At 38.2% G+C, this 17,993-nt stretch overlaps 1 protein-coding gene across 1 annotated transcript in view; it reads right to left on the bottom strand.

Annotated features, from left to right (window-relative positions):
- The window catches only part of LOC139473063 (cubilin-like), a 36,874-nt gene extending 19,870 nt beyond the window's left edge, over positions 1-17,004 (bottom strand). Inside the window, exons 1-2 of the mRNA XM_071255577.1 lie at positions 16,812-17,004; positions 1,144-1,225 (exon numbers count right to left, since the gene is read on the bottom strand). Of these exons, the coding sequence (XP_071111678.1) occupies positions 1,144-1,225; positions 16,812-16,887 (158 nt within the window). The 5' untranslated portion in view covers positions 16,888-17,004. The remainder of the gene's footprint in view (positions 1-1,143; positions 1,226-16,811) is intronic.
- Between the last annotated feature and the right edge of the window lie 989 nt (positions 17,005-17,993).

The following is a 17,993-nucleotide window of genomic DNA, read 5'->3' as shown; positions in this document are numbered from 1 at the left end:
CTTGGCATTATTTCACTTGACGACATGTTGTGGTTTCCCATTGCATTCATTGCAGAAATGTCACCATCGCTTCATACACGTGATGTATATATGGCGACAACGTAAGTGCATTCAAAAACATGAAAAGGCCAAAGCCTTATGGGTGTTTAAGTTTTAATCAATATAAAATAACAAACGAAAAAGATATGCTGCTTCAGGCAATATTTTGGAACTCGAAATTTACTGGGACAAACATGATCAAATTGTCAGTGTTATCAGAATATTCTCCAGCAACATCTATCAAAAGCATCAAATACTCGTTTCTCTCCATGCATGCATGGTTATATAATCTTGAACAAAATAAATGTACATTTGTATTGATTCAACTGCATGTATATAGATTCAACTGAAATTAATCTATATATGTAGGACTCTGATTCATGGCGGATTCTCGGATCAATGGCAGATTCCACTCGTGGGGTAGATATTGTCGCATACTCAGATCTATGGCAGATTATCACACACTATCAAATTGTCATACAATAATAGCACTTTCGATAGCGGTAACGTCGTAGATAGTCATGTATAGAGGCAGACTTTCGATGATCAATATTGTGATTTCTCTGGAATAGTTTTATCATTTTTCCCTTTGGAACAGCATCGTCGGTGCTGGACTTGCACATCGGCACTTCTCTAAACATGTTCGCCGTTTCATCGTAAAAATAATTTTCAAAGACCTTCCGCACCATCCTCTCATTTACCGGAATTGATCAACTTCCTGAATATCTTCACACTTCCCATCTTCAGATTCAGAGCCTTTACACGAAGAAGTCCTTGGATTTGTAAATAAATAATTTTAAAATGATTCGGCATAAGAGTGTTTCGATACTGGTTTCTTCCTCTGCCGACATAAATCCGCCAAAAGAAAACCTTTATTTTCTAGGTGCCCGGGTTTATCGACTGATCGCTGTGTCTATCGGTAATGGACGTCATACTTACATGACGTCATCTTAAGCATGACGTCACATAACACTGAAACTTATTGTTAATTCACGGATAAGACATCATTGCAAACATGATATCACATAACAATGAAATTCTGCCACGAGAATCCGCCACGGATTAGAGTCTCGCCACAGATCTTAGTCCTACGTATGTACTTACTTGTCATATTTGATAGGATAGCCTGGTGAGGTTAGAAGCTGCTTGTCAACCACTGCGGTTAGATTCTGATTACACTGTGTAGCTGTAATGTGAAATATAAGATATGTAGCAAGGTAGACATAGTGATTAATTTTTATGTCAGTTTAAAATGTCTTACAATCACCCATTCTCACAAATGAGGTGCATTTGATGTCTACGTGAACGTTGGAAAGAGATAACATCTTTTGTACACAATTAAATGTTTCTAATAAATTGTCTAGATACAGATGACACTGACATCAATAGTAGCATATCATGGCGAAATGTTAAATAAGCAAATCGATACCTACGTTACCTGTCGCACTTAATACACTAGACCAACAAAGGCATTATTTAAATATTCGTAAGAAAACGTGTTAAATAAACTGTAAAATACTACAAAATTGCTTTATCATATGTCGATCCCAATAGCGTTGATCGATGCTCATGATATCAATCACCGGATTGTCTGGTCCAGATTCGATTATTTACAGACCACCGTCATATAGCTGGAATATTGCTGACTGCGGCGTAAAACAACAAACAAACAAACTTTATTATATGTGTTTGTTGTCTTGAATCATGTTCCACGCTGTAGAGTGTTGGGCTGGTCTAGTGGATACAGCGTCTGCCTGGGGAGTGGAAGGACGGTTGTTTGATTCCCTGACCGCGTCGCATAAAATGGCGTTGAAAGATATTACCCTGGCGTTCGGTATTGGGGAATAACAGAAGAATTGGTCTGATCGGGGTCAGTATGCTGTGTCTGAGTGGGGTATCCATGTTAAACTGCGGTGTGGTATCTAAGTGAGCAAGCATTATAAAGGCGGTGTAAGTCCGTAATAGTCCAAACAGCCAAATCCACACAAACGCTTGCCAGGATGTTGCTGAGTAAGTGAACGAGGCGTTAAACCCAATTTCACCTCAACACACCTCAATTGCACATCATTAGTGAAAATGAGTGTCATATAGCAATGAACATTACCATCCTGACAAAATGAGTATTTGCTAGACTCATATTTGAATCCGTGATATATAACAAATACAACAATTGCATAGAATAATTTATCCATAATGGGAAATTAAACTCTCTGGCGAAAGAATGAATACACTGAAAATATCAATTACAAATGTTATCAAATCGCTGAAAACAGTCGCCTAAATACTGCAAACCATGATACCCGTATCAAAATACATCACCATCGAATACCCATTTCCTGTTTGTTTCTTGATAAGCCACCATCAAAGTCAGAGTGAGTGTAGGCGAAATGAGTTGTTGGCATCGTGAGTGTAGGCGAAATGAGTTGTTGGCATCGTGAGTGTAGGTGAAATTAGCTGTAGGCAGAGTGAGTGTTTGCGAAATGAGCTGTAGGCAGAGTGAATGTAGGCGAAATCAGTTGTTGACAGAGTGAGTGTAGGTGAAATTAGTTGTAGGCAGAGTGAGTGTAGGCGAATTGAGCTGTAGGCAGAGTGAATGCTAATTGAGTTGTAGGCGAATTGAGTTGTAGGCAGAGAGTGGAGGCGAATTGAGGTTCAGGAAGAGTGAGTGTAGGCGAAGTGGGTTGTCGGCAAAGTGAGTGTAGGTGAAATTAGTTGTAGGCAGAGTGAGTGTAGGCAAAATGAGTTGTAGGCAGAGAGTGTAGGCGAAATGAGTTGTAGGCAGAGTGAATGTTTCTGGAATGAGTTGTAGGCAGAGAGTGGAGGCTAATTGAGGTGCAGGCAGAGTGAGTGTAGGCGAAATGAGTTGTTGGCAGAGAGTGGAGGCGAATTGAGGCGCACGCAGAGTGAGTGTAGGCGAAATGAGTTGTAGGCAAAGTGAGTGTAGGTGAAATTAGTTGTAGGCAGAGTGAGTGTAGGCAAAATGAGTTGTAGGCAGAGAGTGTAGGCGAATTGAGCTGTAGGCAGAGTGAATGCTAATTGAGTTGTAGGCGAATTGAGTTGTAGGCAGAGAGTGGAGGCCAATTGAGGTTCAGGCAGAGTGAGTGTAGGCGAATTGAGTTGTAGGCAGAGAGTGTAGGCGAATTGAGTTGTAGGCAGAGAGTGTAGGCGAATTGAGGTGCAAGAAGAGTGAATGCTAATTGAGTTGTAGGCGAATTGAGTTGTAGGCAGAGAGTGGAGGCGAATTGAGGTGCAGGCAGAGTGAGTGGAGGCGAAATGAGTTGTAGGCAAAGGGAGTGTAGGTGAAATTAGTTGTAGGCAGAGTGAGTGTAGGCAAAATGAGTTGTAGGCAGAGAGTGTAGGCGAAATTTGTTGTAGGCAGAGAGTGGAGGCGAATTGAGGTGCAGGCAGAGTGAGTGTAGGCGAAATGAGTTGTTGGCAGAGTGAGCTTGAAGAACTGCCACGTCACACCCTGGGATTTCACTTCCTAACAAGACGTGATCAATTTTCAACATTTTGCAGATGGCAAAGCTTATATAGTGCACTGCAGTTTGAGTATAAGATGAGTATATGAAGATACTCGCTCATATCTCTATATTTGATCAGGTGTGGCTCATTACAGATCTCAGATTTTAAACAAACACGAATTTGTTTTATATAATGTATCGACACAGTTGAATTGTATAAATATGTTTTTTGTCACAGGTACACTACTGCCTAAAAGTTCATTCCCCTAACACGCGTTGAGAACGCGTGTAACACGCATGTGACACGGGTGCTCAACGGGTTGCACACGCGATTCACACCCGTTGCACACCCGTGTCCAACGGGTGTGAATCGCGTGTGCAACCCGTTGCACACGCGTGTGCCACGCGTGTAACACGGGACCGGGTTCCAGTTGAAGTTGACAAATTTATCAAATGAATAGTGAAATAGAACAAAACAGTGAGATGTGAAATTTGAGTTAATGAGCGGCCATTGAGCTGTGTTCACCAGACCGTAAATACAAGGTCGGCCCATCTTAATTAGTGTTCGGTTGCTAGACTTTTATGGCATGAACCATTCCACTAGGGTCCAGTCTAGCCATTGTGGCTAGCCGACAGTAGAACAGTAGTGAATTTAGATGCGAGTTTATTGCTAAGAAACCCCCGTGTTGACACGATTGTCGCGGGTTGGTAAATGTTCGCCATTAATAAAATAATTGTTTGTGGATTGCGAACATATTCATTTGCCCACACGAGTCATTCCATTTGATTGCAAATATAACGTTTTTCGTTCGCCAAATTTATGCTTTAGACAGTTCAATTATGACATAGCCGTCACCACTACTAATGTCTCATTATTTCACGTAGGAATATGTCCCATTTCCCCACACCCAACTTTCTGTGTTGTATTTTGAAAAATAAATAAAAGAAGGTTTTGTGTGGGACACTTTTATACTAATTATAAGAGGATGTTGTAAATGAATATGAACAGCCATGCTGTCTGACAGTTGATAAAATTTGAGATCTTCACAATCACCGGGTGTGACCATGTAGACAGAATCTCGTTAGGGTTTGTGATTTTTACATTTGCCCAATTACCATAGTGAGTATTGCTGGGGATACCAAACGTAACAGTTTATTATTAGAGGTTGTGAGTACCTATACCACGTAGATAGGATATCTTTAGGATTTTAATCCTTCATTGAGAGGCATTTAGAAGTTGGAGTACTACGTTAGGATAAGATTTATGGGTGACTTTAATCCTTTCTTTCTCTGTGGGTAATCCTTTCACGTTCATTTGAGGAAGTCACTCAACCAGGTCATGACAGGTCGTGAGTTTACTTACTAACTACTGTGAGCGTTTTTGGCATGACATCTTTTCTTGTATAAACATAGAAACGATGCTCACTCACTCACTGTTAATCTTCTGCAGTTTGCTGGCAAAGTGGGGATAAACCTCAGTGTCAAAGACGATCAAAGTTCGAATCCTTGTTTATATGTGACATCTCCCAAATGGGGACATTTTCATAAACTTGGCAAGTGATGATGAATTTTAATATTAATATTATTATAGTTTATGAAATTGTTAATAAAACTTTAATAAAATTGTGCTTCACTCTCACGAAAAATATATTGCCTATGAGTAAATCTATTTGTCACGTTACATCGGCATTTTTCAGTGATATTGGGACTACATGAAACATGGCTGGTTTTACATTTCTGATACAGGTGCTTGACTGACTGAGTAGTTCATGATCAATAAGATATGTTTAAATCAGTCAAGTTTGCAACAATAGATGAATAAGTTGATACATTTGGACCGCAGTTACCGATTAACAACTTAAGACATAGAGACAGGGAGGAGATATATAACCAAACCTATGATCCTGTTGAGACAGTTGACAGTTAGAACGTTGGATTAAACGACAGTAACTAATTTGAACATTCCCCAGTTATATCATAAAATACATCATAACTCATAACAGTCCGAGAGACAGCTTCTAGACATATACTAGTATTGAAGGGACAATCGCTTTTGACAGTTTAAAAATAAACTCACCTTAAGGTGCTTGGCAAATTAAAACTGACCTCCCTGAATATGTTTTTTAGGTTTGACAGCAACTATGCTTGTGGATTTCAGAGATAGACATGACTGGTTAGCTAGATGTTATTACAATAAGCGAAAATGTCTTAAAAGTCCACAGTTGGTTTAACAGTACAAAAAGTGTGTTATAGATCTATCAACGTTTTCTTTTATTGAACATAATATTTGCACTATATTGCTGTAAGCTGTAAATAATCTAGCCTCCCCATGTACGTAACTTACATATATTTATGTATGGCCAGAACAGCAAATAGAGTTCTGGTAGATAGGTACCTCGGAGATATAACGTGCGCTTTCCGACTTAAGCCTATCTCGCACACGGGGAAGCACTTGTACTATTAGGGTAAAAAAGGGTAATGATTAAATAAAGAAGTGCAACCCCCCCCCCCCCCCCCCCCCCCCCCCCCACCAGTCTGAAAGCGTAAGAAAGCATTGTACATGTTCTGATAAACCACACTGATGCAATTAAGCAAATGAATATTTGCTGTGGGCAAATATCTATTTTCTATATATATTTGTAGATATGAAGCATTCTAGTAAATTGTGGATGCATTGGGCAGACAGAATTGTGTTTATTTCCAGGCCATCCTGATCGTCGTTTACTACTATAAGGTGTATGGTTGGAGGCAAGATCAAAGGCGCCGCACAGCATTTATTAGATAACAGACGGGGTCGTCCGTTTCGCTTTAAACAACCACCCCACCCTGTCTGTAGGAGTTATATAATCGGTGCGCAAATAATTGTGTCAAGTCCACTGCCGGGCTGATGCGGTGTCAGTGTCAGCGATGAACATGAATGCTCAAATTATAGACTTGTAGCACTCACAAGTTGCTTAGCCAAATTATTTGAAAAGTGTATATTCAATTCTCTGATAACAGCAAATATAACCTTAGAAAAAGATTCAACATACAAACAATCAAATGTAGAACACAGTCCTATGCTTATTATCATTTCTTCTGGATATGATCAACCTGCGGAACCCTCTATCCGATGAAGTAACTAATGCTCGCTCATTAAAAGAAATCAAATCCTTAATTAATCGTTCTGATGCAATTATTAATAATTTTGACTTCAAATATTTTCATAGATCATGCCAAATTGTCCACTGTCGCCTTAGGCTCGGCTGCAGTGACTTAAACGCTGATAAGTTTAGACGACATGTATCAGACATATCAGACATACCAGACTGCACTTGTGGATATCACGTTGAAGATGCAATTCACTTTTTCTATAACTGTTAAAAAATACGATAATATCAGAAACACTGTGTATTTCTACACACATGGGTATGGTCTAAAAATTATATTACATGGCAGTAGTTAAGCAGTTCTACAAACATGACTCTTCTTAAATCAGTTCATGACATCATTGTCAAAAGCAAAAGGTTTGAGTAGCTTAATTCTATGCATGTAGTAAAGGAAAACTGCATTACCTTATTTCAAAGACACCACTTGCTTGCTTTCATTTGTGCATTTTGTATGTTTATGTTCATCACTCTCTTATATATATCCAGCTGTTGTTAAGTTGTTACCTGGAGAGGTATTACATAAGCATGTTTTGCTTGTTTACCGATCCAGATTTCTTTTGAAATAAAAATACGTTTAAGCCAACACAGCTAACCGTAAAACACATGATTGTAAACTATTCAAAAAGGGGCACTAATCTCTGGCTTCTTCTCGGGTGTCGGACTCAAACTCATTTATTCTTAGAATAACATGACATACAATTATCTACAATTTTTATTATGAACAATTTAATAAAAATAGGATACGTGGATACTAATACAATTTACCAATTGTATTGTACACATTGTTAAGGAATTTAGATAGGCCTTTAAGATTTCTTACACTGTTAGTGGTAATAATTTTCTTAAATGTTTGGAAACTTAAGATATTGCTTATTTAAGAGTTCATATCGCCGTTGGTGAAAAGCTTCACATCGGAATATAATGCAATTCATCTCCCACGGCGATAGAATCACAGAGTGGACACTGGTTGTCTTCCCTGGGAATGTTCAGCCATCGACCAGTTTTAACTGGTACTCCTTGGTTAGAAAGTTCTGACTTTTAGTATTGGGAGAAATATTGATTTTGAGAGCAGTAGATATTTCGCAAATGAAGGTTGATTCTTCAGGTAACACGACCTTTGGATTTCCGCTTGGGCTTACTAGCTGCCGTGAGTCAATTTGCTCGTTAACGCAACCGAGCGTGACAAGAGACTGGGCTACCAGTCTGCAAGGACAGCTAAATAAACTTACGCATTTTTGAAAACTGATTTGTTACCCGTGATCTATGAAGATTTCAACAAAGGGCGCATGGTAATTAATTTCTTCAGCCTAAACAAACAGACAAATAACGGCGAAAGCTCATCGGATGTCGTCATTTGGAAATACCCCTGATTGTTACAGTTTGATAATAAAAAAAATTCCTGAGTGAAAGCATTTGCGGATTTCAGATTGCGTGGATGATACAATTACTACTCCCTTGTTGTCATCCACATTTTCTGGTATAACCCTACACTTCTGTATTTGTCGTAATTCACTTGCTGCTCAGTTAATGAATTTATAACATGTATACTTAGTTGTAGCACCACTCAGATTACCCGATAAAGGTTCAAATTTGGTCTTTCTTGTACCTGGGGTAATTATTTAATCTAAATCCAGGTTTGAAGTGAGGTGGAATGTGAGTTATCCACGTCGCAGCCCAGCAAGTGATGTATGATCAGTTGCTTTACTTTTTTTGTAAATCAACTGATCATTCCCAGACATCAAAGGATCAACAGGAAATACGTTGATTGATTAATTACTGTTATCTTGCACAGTGGATATGTCAAAAGTAAGTGGTTACATGTGAAGGTAGGGTTACTAAACCTAGGGAATACTCATATCATGGCGTGAAGTACAGATGTAAAAACAACATACAGTCAAGTCTCGTTAATCCGACACTCGTTAATCCGACACTCGGCTTTATCCGACACAAATGATGGGAACCGATTGATTCAGCGCTATTTAGTCCCGTTAATCCGACATTCTCGCACTCCGACTCCGACACACCTAATTTGCAACGAATTACTGAAATCACTCATTAATCAGTCTCGTTAATCCGACACAGTGGTCAGCGTACTCCGTGGTCATCTGCCCGCGAGTACACAACCCCGTGTTTTGACACGCACCGGCTGCAGAGATTAACTTTAACAATTAACACTAGATGCCAGGATCATAAAGAATTTCAAGCTTTATTATAAGAAACAAATGAAATTACACCTCGACAATGTTGATGCTGAAGGACCATCGAATGTACTTTGTTCAAAGGGTAACCGATAATACACTGACTGGTTGTTCATTGTTATCTAACTCAATGTATGTTTTTAAGAACCGTGGACATTATAAGAATAGTTGTCACGTGGGCTTTCTCAGCTAACTTGGCACCTATGTGAAACAATTGAAACAAAATAAGTGATCAGTTAAGAAACAAACACGGGTTATACTATTCGATACATTTAAATAACGTATTTTAATATATTTCATATATATTCCAAATATTGTTTCCAAATAATTATTATTAAAGTATTTGATTCTCACATAGACATTTTACATCGAATAAGTATTTTTGTACAGCTGCAGACGCAATGGATATTGTTCCTGTATGTTGATATTCCCGGATACATTATAACTTTGGTAGGTTGTTATAATGATATTTGCATTTCGTTTTCATTCATTCGCTGCAGCTTTGAACAGAATCATTCTTGTTCCTTTCCGTTTGGTTGGGAAGTTTTTCGATGCGCGATAGACGGTGTTTTCACACGTATTTTCTTTTGTAAGCGTGTATATGTTACAGTCAATGTGTAAAATATGATTCACTCAGGCAATTTATTAAATATCTAAATATTTCAGTCATTTTACAAATTGACTGAATAATCCATTCATTTATTTAACCGACTGACTAAAAATGATAAAGACGACCAAGAGAGCTTAAACACATCACAATATATTAATTATGCTAAGAAAAGAAGCCAAACAATACAGAACTGTACTTGGTGATGGTATTAAACATAAACAAATATTTGGAATTCGTTATCATATTAATAAAGATGGACATATTTTTCAGTTAATTTGTAAAATAAACTGAATATTTAGGCGTTTTAATACATTTCCTTAGTGAAATCTGTTTACATTTTGAATGTAAACATATACACACGGTAAAATAAGCAATGTTCAGTGAAATATTTACTCTGTGTTGCAAGTCAAAATAGTGTACACGAAGATCGCACAATTACCAAGCAAGTAACTTATCAAAACTGCATCACCATTACCGATGCTCCCCACAAATATACCTACATTTCAAAAACTGTATTTCATTTTTGTTGATCAGTGTGACCATACGTCCCTCTACTTTCAATTAAAATGCGCTTACGAATGGCGAGCACAGGTCGCGAACAAGTCTAGATTTCTGCTATATCATCCGGGTACTCACTGGGAAAATACAGTAATGCACAGGTAACAACTACTCCCGCGGAATTGATTTAGATCAGTGTCCTTTGTACGTTGAAATACTATATATTGTGAAAGACAAAATGATGTATCAAGGATCAAGTAGAAGATACATTGACCGTTGCGCTGGGAGTTTATTCAACAGACCGTGAAAATAACACTGCTGTATATTATTATTTATTTTAGATGATGCAGGCAAAGCTCACTTCTCCTGGCGGCCATTATCAAACGGCCAGCTAAAACACAACCCCGCGCTTACGTCTACAGGTCTCTTCCTGTAGTACGGTAATTAGTATTCTCTCCCTCAAGTGTATCCTCAATGATATAACCCACCCTCATTAATTACATGCTGCTCTTTTCCAGCCTCACGGCTATGGAGCTGTGATAAAGAGTCCAAGTCATCATAAAGTAATTAGGGTCCAATAAAAACAATGCGCCGCCAAACCTCATACATATTATCACTGAAAGTCGTACTACAGACGGTTAATGTCAAATCACAATAAAAGCATTTCAATTGCAATAACATGTTCCAGGGCCATGTATTCTCTTAACACCATCGGATTTAGAAGCAATGGTCGTATAAAACAAAACAGATCTATTTAATCGCAACAGTATTCATGTTATTCCCACAAAATCACATAAAGAAAGGAGACATTAGGAAATACATGTGTATTATCATTTTTCGTCAGGATAACAATATTTTCTCTCCTTGTTACCACCTCCGGGTTCAGCTTAAGACGGGTCCTCCTTTGGTCAAAAGTTTGTTCCCCCTCTAATGAGTGTGTCACGCGTTGCACACGAGTGGCGGACGGGGTGCACACCCGTGTGCAACGCGTTGCACACGGGTCTCACACGCGTGACCAACCCGATGCACACTGGTTGCGTAACGCGTTGCCCATGCGTGTAAGGGGAATGAACTTCTAGGCAGTAGTGTACAGAGGAAGTGCGATGAATCACATGGTTTCGGTGTATCTATAATTGAATATTCTGTCACTCTTGTTTAAACGCCTTTTGTGGTCTCCTTGTGCAGCAGATTTCCCGAATCTATAGTGTGGTAAATGGTATAAAGGTTGTTTTTTTTAAATAACACTCAGGTGAATTACGTATATTGTGTTTGTTCGATTGTTTTTAATCTAATATACATGTATGTATCATCAGATATCATTATATTTCATTTTATTGTAAGTTTTCAGATTTTCTCAAATATTTTTCTCCTATGTCCTGTTTCTGTAAACCTCTGCTTGTTTAAAATAGTTACATTTTTCAAATGGATTAAGTACAATCAAATAGTGTAGTGGTGTAATAATTGTCATCTTCACTTTAACATCTCAGAAAAGGTTCATTCGCAGGACGGTAACCAACTGATTTTCACTGATCCCCAACTGGGACGTCGTGCGATTTTTTCTCGAAATCAGTAATGCAGGTGTCTTGCTTAATCCGGATTAAGACCCGTGAAGATCTGGGTTAGAATAGGTCTTCAGCAACCCATGCTTGCCATAACAGGCGATTTTGCTCATAGTGAAAGGCGGGATACGGGTGGTCACGCTTGCTGACTTTGTTGATGCATGTCATTGTATCCAAATTGCGTGGATCGATTCTCATGATGTTAATCACTGGATTGTCTGATCCAGACTCGATCTTTTACAGACCACCGTCATATAGCTGGAATATTACTGAGTGCGGCGTTAAATAAAAAAGAAACAAACAAACAATACTCCGGATTAAGAGGGGTGGTCTCCAAAGTAAAGAGTATATTATTCAGGGTTCATCATATTATATTTTTTTAATTTGAAGTTTACACGATATACGGCTTTTCCATTGGACGAGAGGTCGGTCACATGACCGTGAAATTGACGTTCATCAGTGTATGAACGACACAATTTGACGTTCATACGTTTTTCATGAGACCGTGTTCTTTAAATGACGTAAACACTGACGGACTACTTCCATATTCCTGGGAAAACCCCTGGGAATTCCCTAGCACGAAAACACACATAAGCGTTCTTTCTGATCATTTATTATTTAGAACCTTTATTCTTGGTCTCAGCGTTTCAGTATACATTGAGAAATGTTAGAGAGCGTGACTGCATGATTGTTCACGAATATCCTGCAAATGAACAAACGATGAAATGCACATCTAAACTATCGTAGTGTCGACTCGATCCGTGCCAAAGCTGACACTGACCGTCTCCAGCAATCTATGAATTTACCTTAGTGTCTGTTTGACGCATCTTTATTCACCTTTCAATGATCGGCCAGTTGATCAAAGATGACGTACACATGTAACAGGCACACGTTCATTAACAACTTCGGAAATCTCTCCCGTCACGTTTATCGTGTCTGCCATTTTGACGTCTTGTACTTGATGTAAATGTATTATGACGCGCTGTCATTGTGACTGACTTACTGACGTAATTCTTTACAGACCTTTCTCATCTAATGAGGATATGATTTGAACACATGTGCTGCGTATGATGTTTCTGAAGAGCAAGTTGTGCATCCGTACGCCCATGTCACCTCTCTTTTTGAGGAACTATTTTACTCCGCGAAATAGCTGGTTGTTGTATGACTGTCAGTGTAAACATGAAGTCACACGTATGTAAATGAAATTGTGTTTAGATCTTGGCCTACATCCTTTATGGTAAGAAATTGTGATGAAAGAATTATAAGATTTGACTTTCACTTTGTGTGAGTTCATTGGATTATGAACCTTCAAAGAGTGAGGGCCAAACATTGTATGAACGTCGTCGCAAGCTCCTGCTCGGAAGAGAAAATATCTAATTACAGTGTCGGCATTATTCACAGGTGATTCTACCTGCTCTCGGTCAATTACGATCTACCACACCACGCGCGAATAAACAGTTATGCAGGTGTTGCTGTGGGCAAATACCAAGCCTGTATATGTATATTTTTTTTGTCGATACATGTATTACATATTTTCGTTGATATTTGGATATATTAAGTACAAAGCACAAACTCCTTCCACACTGACACCGCATCAAATATATTTGTGTACCGATTACATAACTCTTACGGACAGGGTGGGGTGGTAGTTCACCGGACGACACTGTGTATATTGGGCGGCTCCTTTGATATTTCCTCCAAACATACTTTTATTGAATGACCCATTAAACGATGATACACATCTCGTTGAATATATCAAGGCACTAATTCATCTTTCATAAACTTTTTTTTGTCTTTGTGCTTAATATATCCACATATCAACGAAAATATGTAATACATGTATCGACAAAAAAATATATACATATACAGGCTAGGTATTTGCCCAAAGCAACACCTGCATAACTGTTTATTCGCGCGTGGTGTGGTAGATCGTAATTGACCGAGAGCAGGTATTGTAGAATCACCTGTGAATGATACCGACACTGTAATTAGATACAACGTACTAATGAGAATATGAGAATTATCATCAGAAGGCTGTTTTTTTCTGAACTGTTACCATTTTCATACCAAAAGTGACAATGCATTTAAAAGTTGCTTTAGTGTCATAATATTCACTCCATCGCCTCTAAACATCGCACCGCATATAATGAAATAATTATTTCGAGATTTAGTTAGAATGTGAGATATTCAGCTAGACGTAATGCAATGAAAGACGACTCGGGTTTTCCCCCATTAAAATACGCACACGTGTACCTGTGTATTGCATATCTATTGTCACTTAATTTCCCAATGTGATCTACTAACGAGACATAAAATGGGAAGTGAAAAAGAAACAAACTAAACTTTAATTTGTTGAAAAATAATGCCAATACATTGATGTACACGCGCATGAATTTGTATGATAAACTGTCAAAATGTTTTGAGAGATAAGGCCGGGTTCATTAAAGATCGTTGCAATATGCAAAAAAGGTGAAATTTGTAAAACTTCTGCAGGGGAAACATCCAACCAAAGGCCCTTTTAAAATAGTAATGTAATGATACAAAGTGTGTTTCACATGATACAATATACTTTGTAAACAATTACTTAATTCTTTAAAGGGACTGACGAAAACATAGGCGAAATATTTTAATAACGCCAAAAATTAGTTGAATTAAGTTAAAATGAGTTGAATCATGTGTCATGCTTATAATCCCTTAATGTACTTGCGAAACTAAAACAGTTGAGCAAAGGAAAATATGCTCACCCATGGGCGAAATATTTCAATATCCCTATAAAATCGTTGAATTAAATCGTTGAAATGAGTTAAATTTTGTGTCATGATACTTGATGGAATACAAGTTAACTATTTGCGAAACAAAAACATGAGTTTTGTGTAAATGAAAATTTTCTCGCCAATGGGCCTGCCCATGGGCCAAGACTTCTTCTCGCCCATGGGTGAAATATTTCAATATCGCTTTAAAATCGTTGAATTAAGTTAAAATGAGTTAAATATTTTGTCATGATACGTAAAGGAATGCATTAAAATATATTTGCGAAACAAACACATAAGTTTTGTTTAATGGAAAATATTCTCGCCCATTGGCCAAACCTTTTTCTCGCCCATGGGCGAACTATTTTAATATCGCTATAAAATCGTTGAATTAAGTTAAAATGAGTTAGATTTTGTGTCATGATACTTGATGGAATACAAGTTAAGTATTTGCGAAACAAAAACATGAGTTTTGTGTAAATGAAAATATTCTCGCCCATGGGCGAGATGGTGTAAATATTGAGTTTTTAAACTTTTTTTTTTCATTTTTCCTTCCTTAGTATGTTCCCATGAAATCAGCATGCTTATTTTTGTAAATACCTTTGACCGAGACTGGGAAAAGACCGTAGAGTTTCTGGACTTTTGGGTTTCCAGAATTAAAATCGGACGTGTTAATTGTAAAAACGGTCTGCTTGTTAACCTTTGTGACATCTTAACCTCACCCCAAACAAGAATTAACAAAATATTGAAAATATTAGAGACATTTTCACTGAGGGTGAAAATGAAGATAAAGCAGAGAATTGTGGGATAACCGAAACCATGAAAATGGAAAAAAACCTTAGAACTTGCAGACATTTAAGATGCAAAATATTAATTAATTGTATATTTTATAAATGTAAAATACAGGGACTTTAGCTTTGTTTAGATGACTTGTTCATCTACAAACTGGGAGTTTCACCAAACCACCAACCAATCTTCTAGCTAGACAGAATTTGTCCACACTGTTGCAAACAGTTTAATGACAGAATTATTGAAGATGAATTACATTTTGTAATATCGTGTACTTTTTATCAAGATTTAAGACACATACTTTTTAAATATTGTATGTTATTAAATCTACCATTATAAATCTGACTGATTTACACAAACGTTTAATTTATTATAAAGTCAGAAAAAGTACTTGTCTTATTAGCAAGCACACTTTATAAAATGTAAAAACGAAATCAATTATTTAATTCATGGAGATGATTTTAACGTACTCTGTATATTACCATGTACAATAATGTTTTGTACAGGATACGAACTGTATCCTTTTTATTATTTATGTAAATATGTATTTATTGTCTTCTTGTGACTCATAAGCCTTATGGCTGAACGTTACATTTAAATGCTGTGTCCAATTTTTGTACATAAACAGATTATGTAACACTCTCTCCCTCTCCCCTCTGTCAGGTGTATCAGGTCAGATATATACAGAAATGCCTGGCAGTATGAACAAAATCTCACTTCCTAAACTGAGGCAAGGCATTACGAATATGTCGTATCGCGAACCGTTTTAGCGGCCCGGGAGTTGGACACAGCCAGAGTTGGCTAAACCATTACCCACATGACTTCTACACAGAGGGGTGGTCTAATGGCTAGAATGTCTGCCTGGAGAGCGGGAGATCGGTGGTTCTATGCCCCCGCGTCACATCAAAAGGCGCACGACATTAAGGGGATAAGACAAGGGCACGTCGGCTCGGAGTCAGTATACTGTATCCACGTTAAACTGTGGTATTGTATCTCAGTGGTTAAGCGCTATGAAACCGTCATTAATTCAGACTGGTACAAGCAGACAGACTGATACACATCCGCGTGCGTGAAGCGACCTTCACCTCACCTCACCCCAATTTGTATTGATTGCTTGTTTGTATCACCGATCAACATTATACACCAACGAGATTATTCATGACACGGAGATACAATTACCCGTCGAGACCCGTCTGATCATATCATTGAAAGTGAGACGAAGGCTGACCTATAAAATTGCCTCAGACTAAAAATAGCCAGTGGTCTCAGGTAGAAGAAACGCCGAGAAAATCTTTAACACTCTCCTAGCAACGTGTGTTTTGTCTGCATATATCAAACATTTATCCCACATAATGGGGTTGTCTTTTTCATCACATGACATTAACATTCTGGATCAAACAAGGCATGTATGACGACCGGAGTACATTTAGCACAGCTGTGAACAGTACATGTGTTTTGCTGTAAACACAAGGGTATATTTATGTTGACTTTTTCGTACCATGCCATTAACATTCTGGGTCACACCAAGCAGGAGTGACGACCGCTGTACATTCAGCATATCTATTTTACCTGTGACCAGCCGTAAACACCAGGGCATATTGGTGTTATCTTTTTCGTGACATGACTTTAACATTCTGGGTCACACCAAGCATGATAGACGACCCGTGTACATTAAGCATAGCTGTGTACTTTACCTGTGACCAGCTGTAAACACAAGGTGGCGCAGTAAGCCATATAACAAGAGGATGGTCCTACCTGCGGTAGCGTGGAGGCTGATATATACTTGTACCATCAGACAGGTGATGCTACACATCCAGTAACTCCAGTCCATGGCGACATATGTGTGTATCCTGTCTCGATACTAGATCCGTGACACATGCGTTATTTATTGTCCTTCTCTGCTTTCGAAATCTTTTATTTCAGGTGAGCGCTGCGGTGACGTCAGTTTTTCGCTATTAGGACTGAATGCGCGCTCGCTGAAACAGCATATGCAAATATAACCGAACCGGTATCACACGACCTGTTTGAATTGGTTTTACTGAGATCTTAAATGTGTGAGATTTCACGTGAACATTACATTTGTAGAATAGTCAATGTTTAACGAGTTTAGGTTTTACACGTTCGTTTCTCTGTAATGAGAGTGAGTGAGTGAGTATGGTTTTACGCCGCTTTTAGCAATATTCCAGCAATATCACGGCGGGGGACACCAGAAATGGGCTTCACACATTGTACCCATGTCGGGAATCGAACCCGGGTCATCGGCGTGACGAGGGAACGCTTTAACCAAAAGGCCCGACCGCCCCTCTCTGTCATGAAGAATTGAACAATCCAAATGGAGGCGACATACTCGAACCGCAACACACTTGACTTTATAACCCCCACGGGCGGTGTTTCAACATTCATTGACATATTTCGCAATAGCTCGTGCGCGTTAAACGACAGTGTTAGAAACAGTACTTGAAGATCACATCTAGCGATCTGATTCAAAAATGTACACAAGCTCCGTTTCTGACATCCTCAGTTCCGATCAGAATATTCATATGATTTTGGTCGGTTTTTTTTTTAAGTAAATATCACCAGATGATTACCATTTATACAAGTTTTAATCTTAACAGTGAAGAAGGTGCATTTCACCTAAAACTTACATGTGCATGTGAACATTTTTGGAATGAGAAAAAATGTATTCCTCGGATATCTAATATAAGGTTCATTCTCCACTACATGTGCATATTACATGGGCGAAACAGAGAAAACTAAATGGGTTTTATAGTTCTGCTTCCGCTGGTTGATTGAAAAACATCACCGGTTGAGATATATATATATATACATATATATATATATATATATATATATATATATATATATATATATATATATATATATATGAAGTGGCTGCGTCTTACAGGAGCCATTTGTTTAAGCATGATGCACTGCAAA

The sequence above is a fragment of the Haliotis cracherodii genome, unplaced genomic scaffold (genome assembly GCF_022045235.1).
Source record: "Haliotis cracherodii isolate W230 unplaced genomic scaffold, xgHalCrac1.p SCAF_1, whole genome shotgun sequence".
NCBI classification, from domain to species: domain Eukaryota; kingdom Metazoa; phylum Mollusca; class Gastropoda; order Lepetellida; family Haliotidae; genus Haliotis; species Haliotis cracherodii.
Note: the sequence above shows the minus strand (reverse complement) of the source record. Positions and strands in the feature narration are given on the sequence as shown.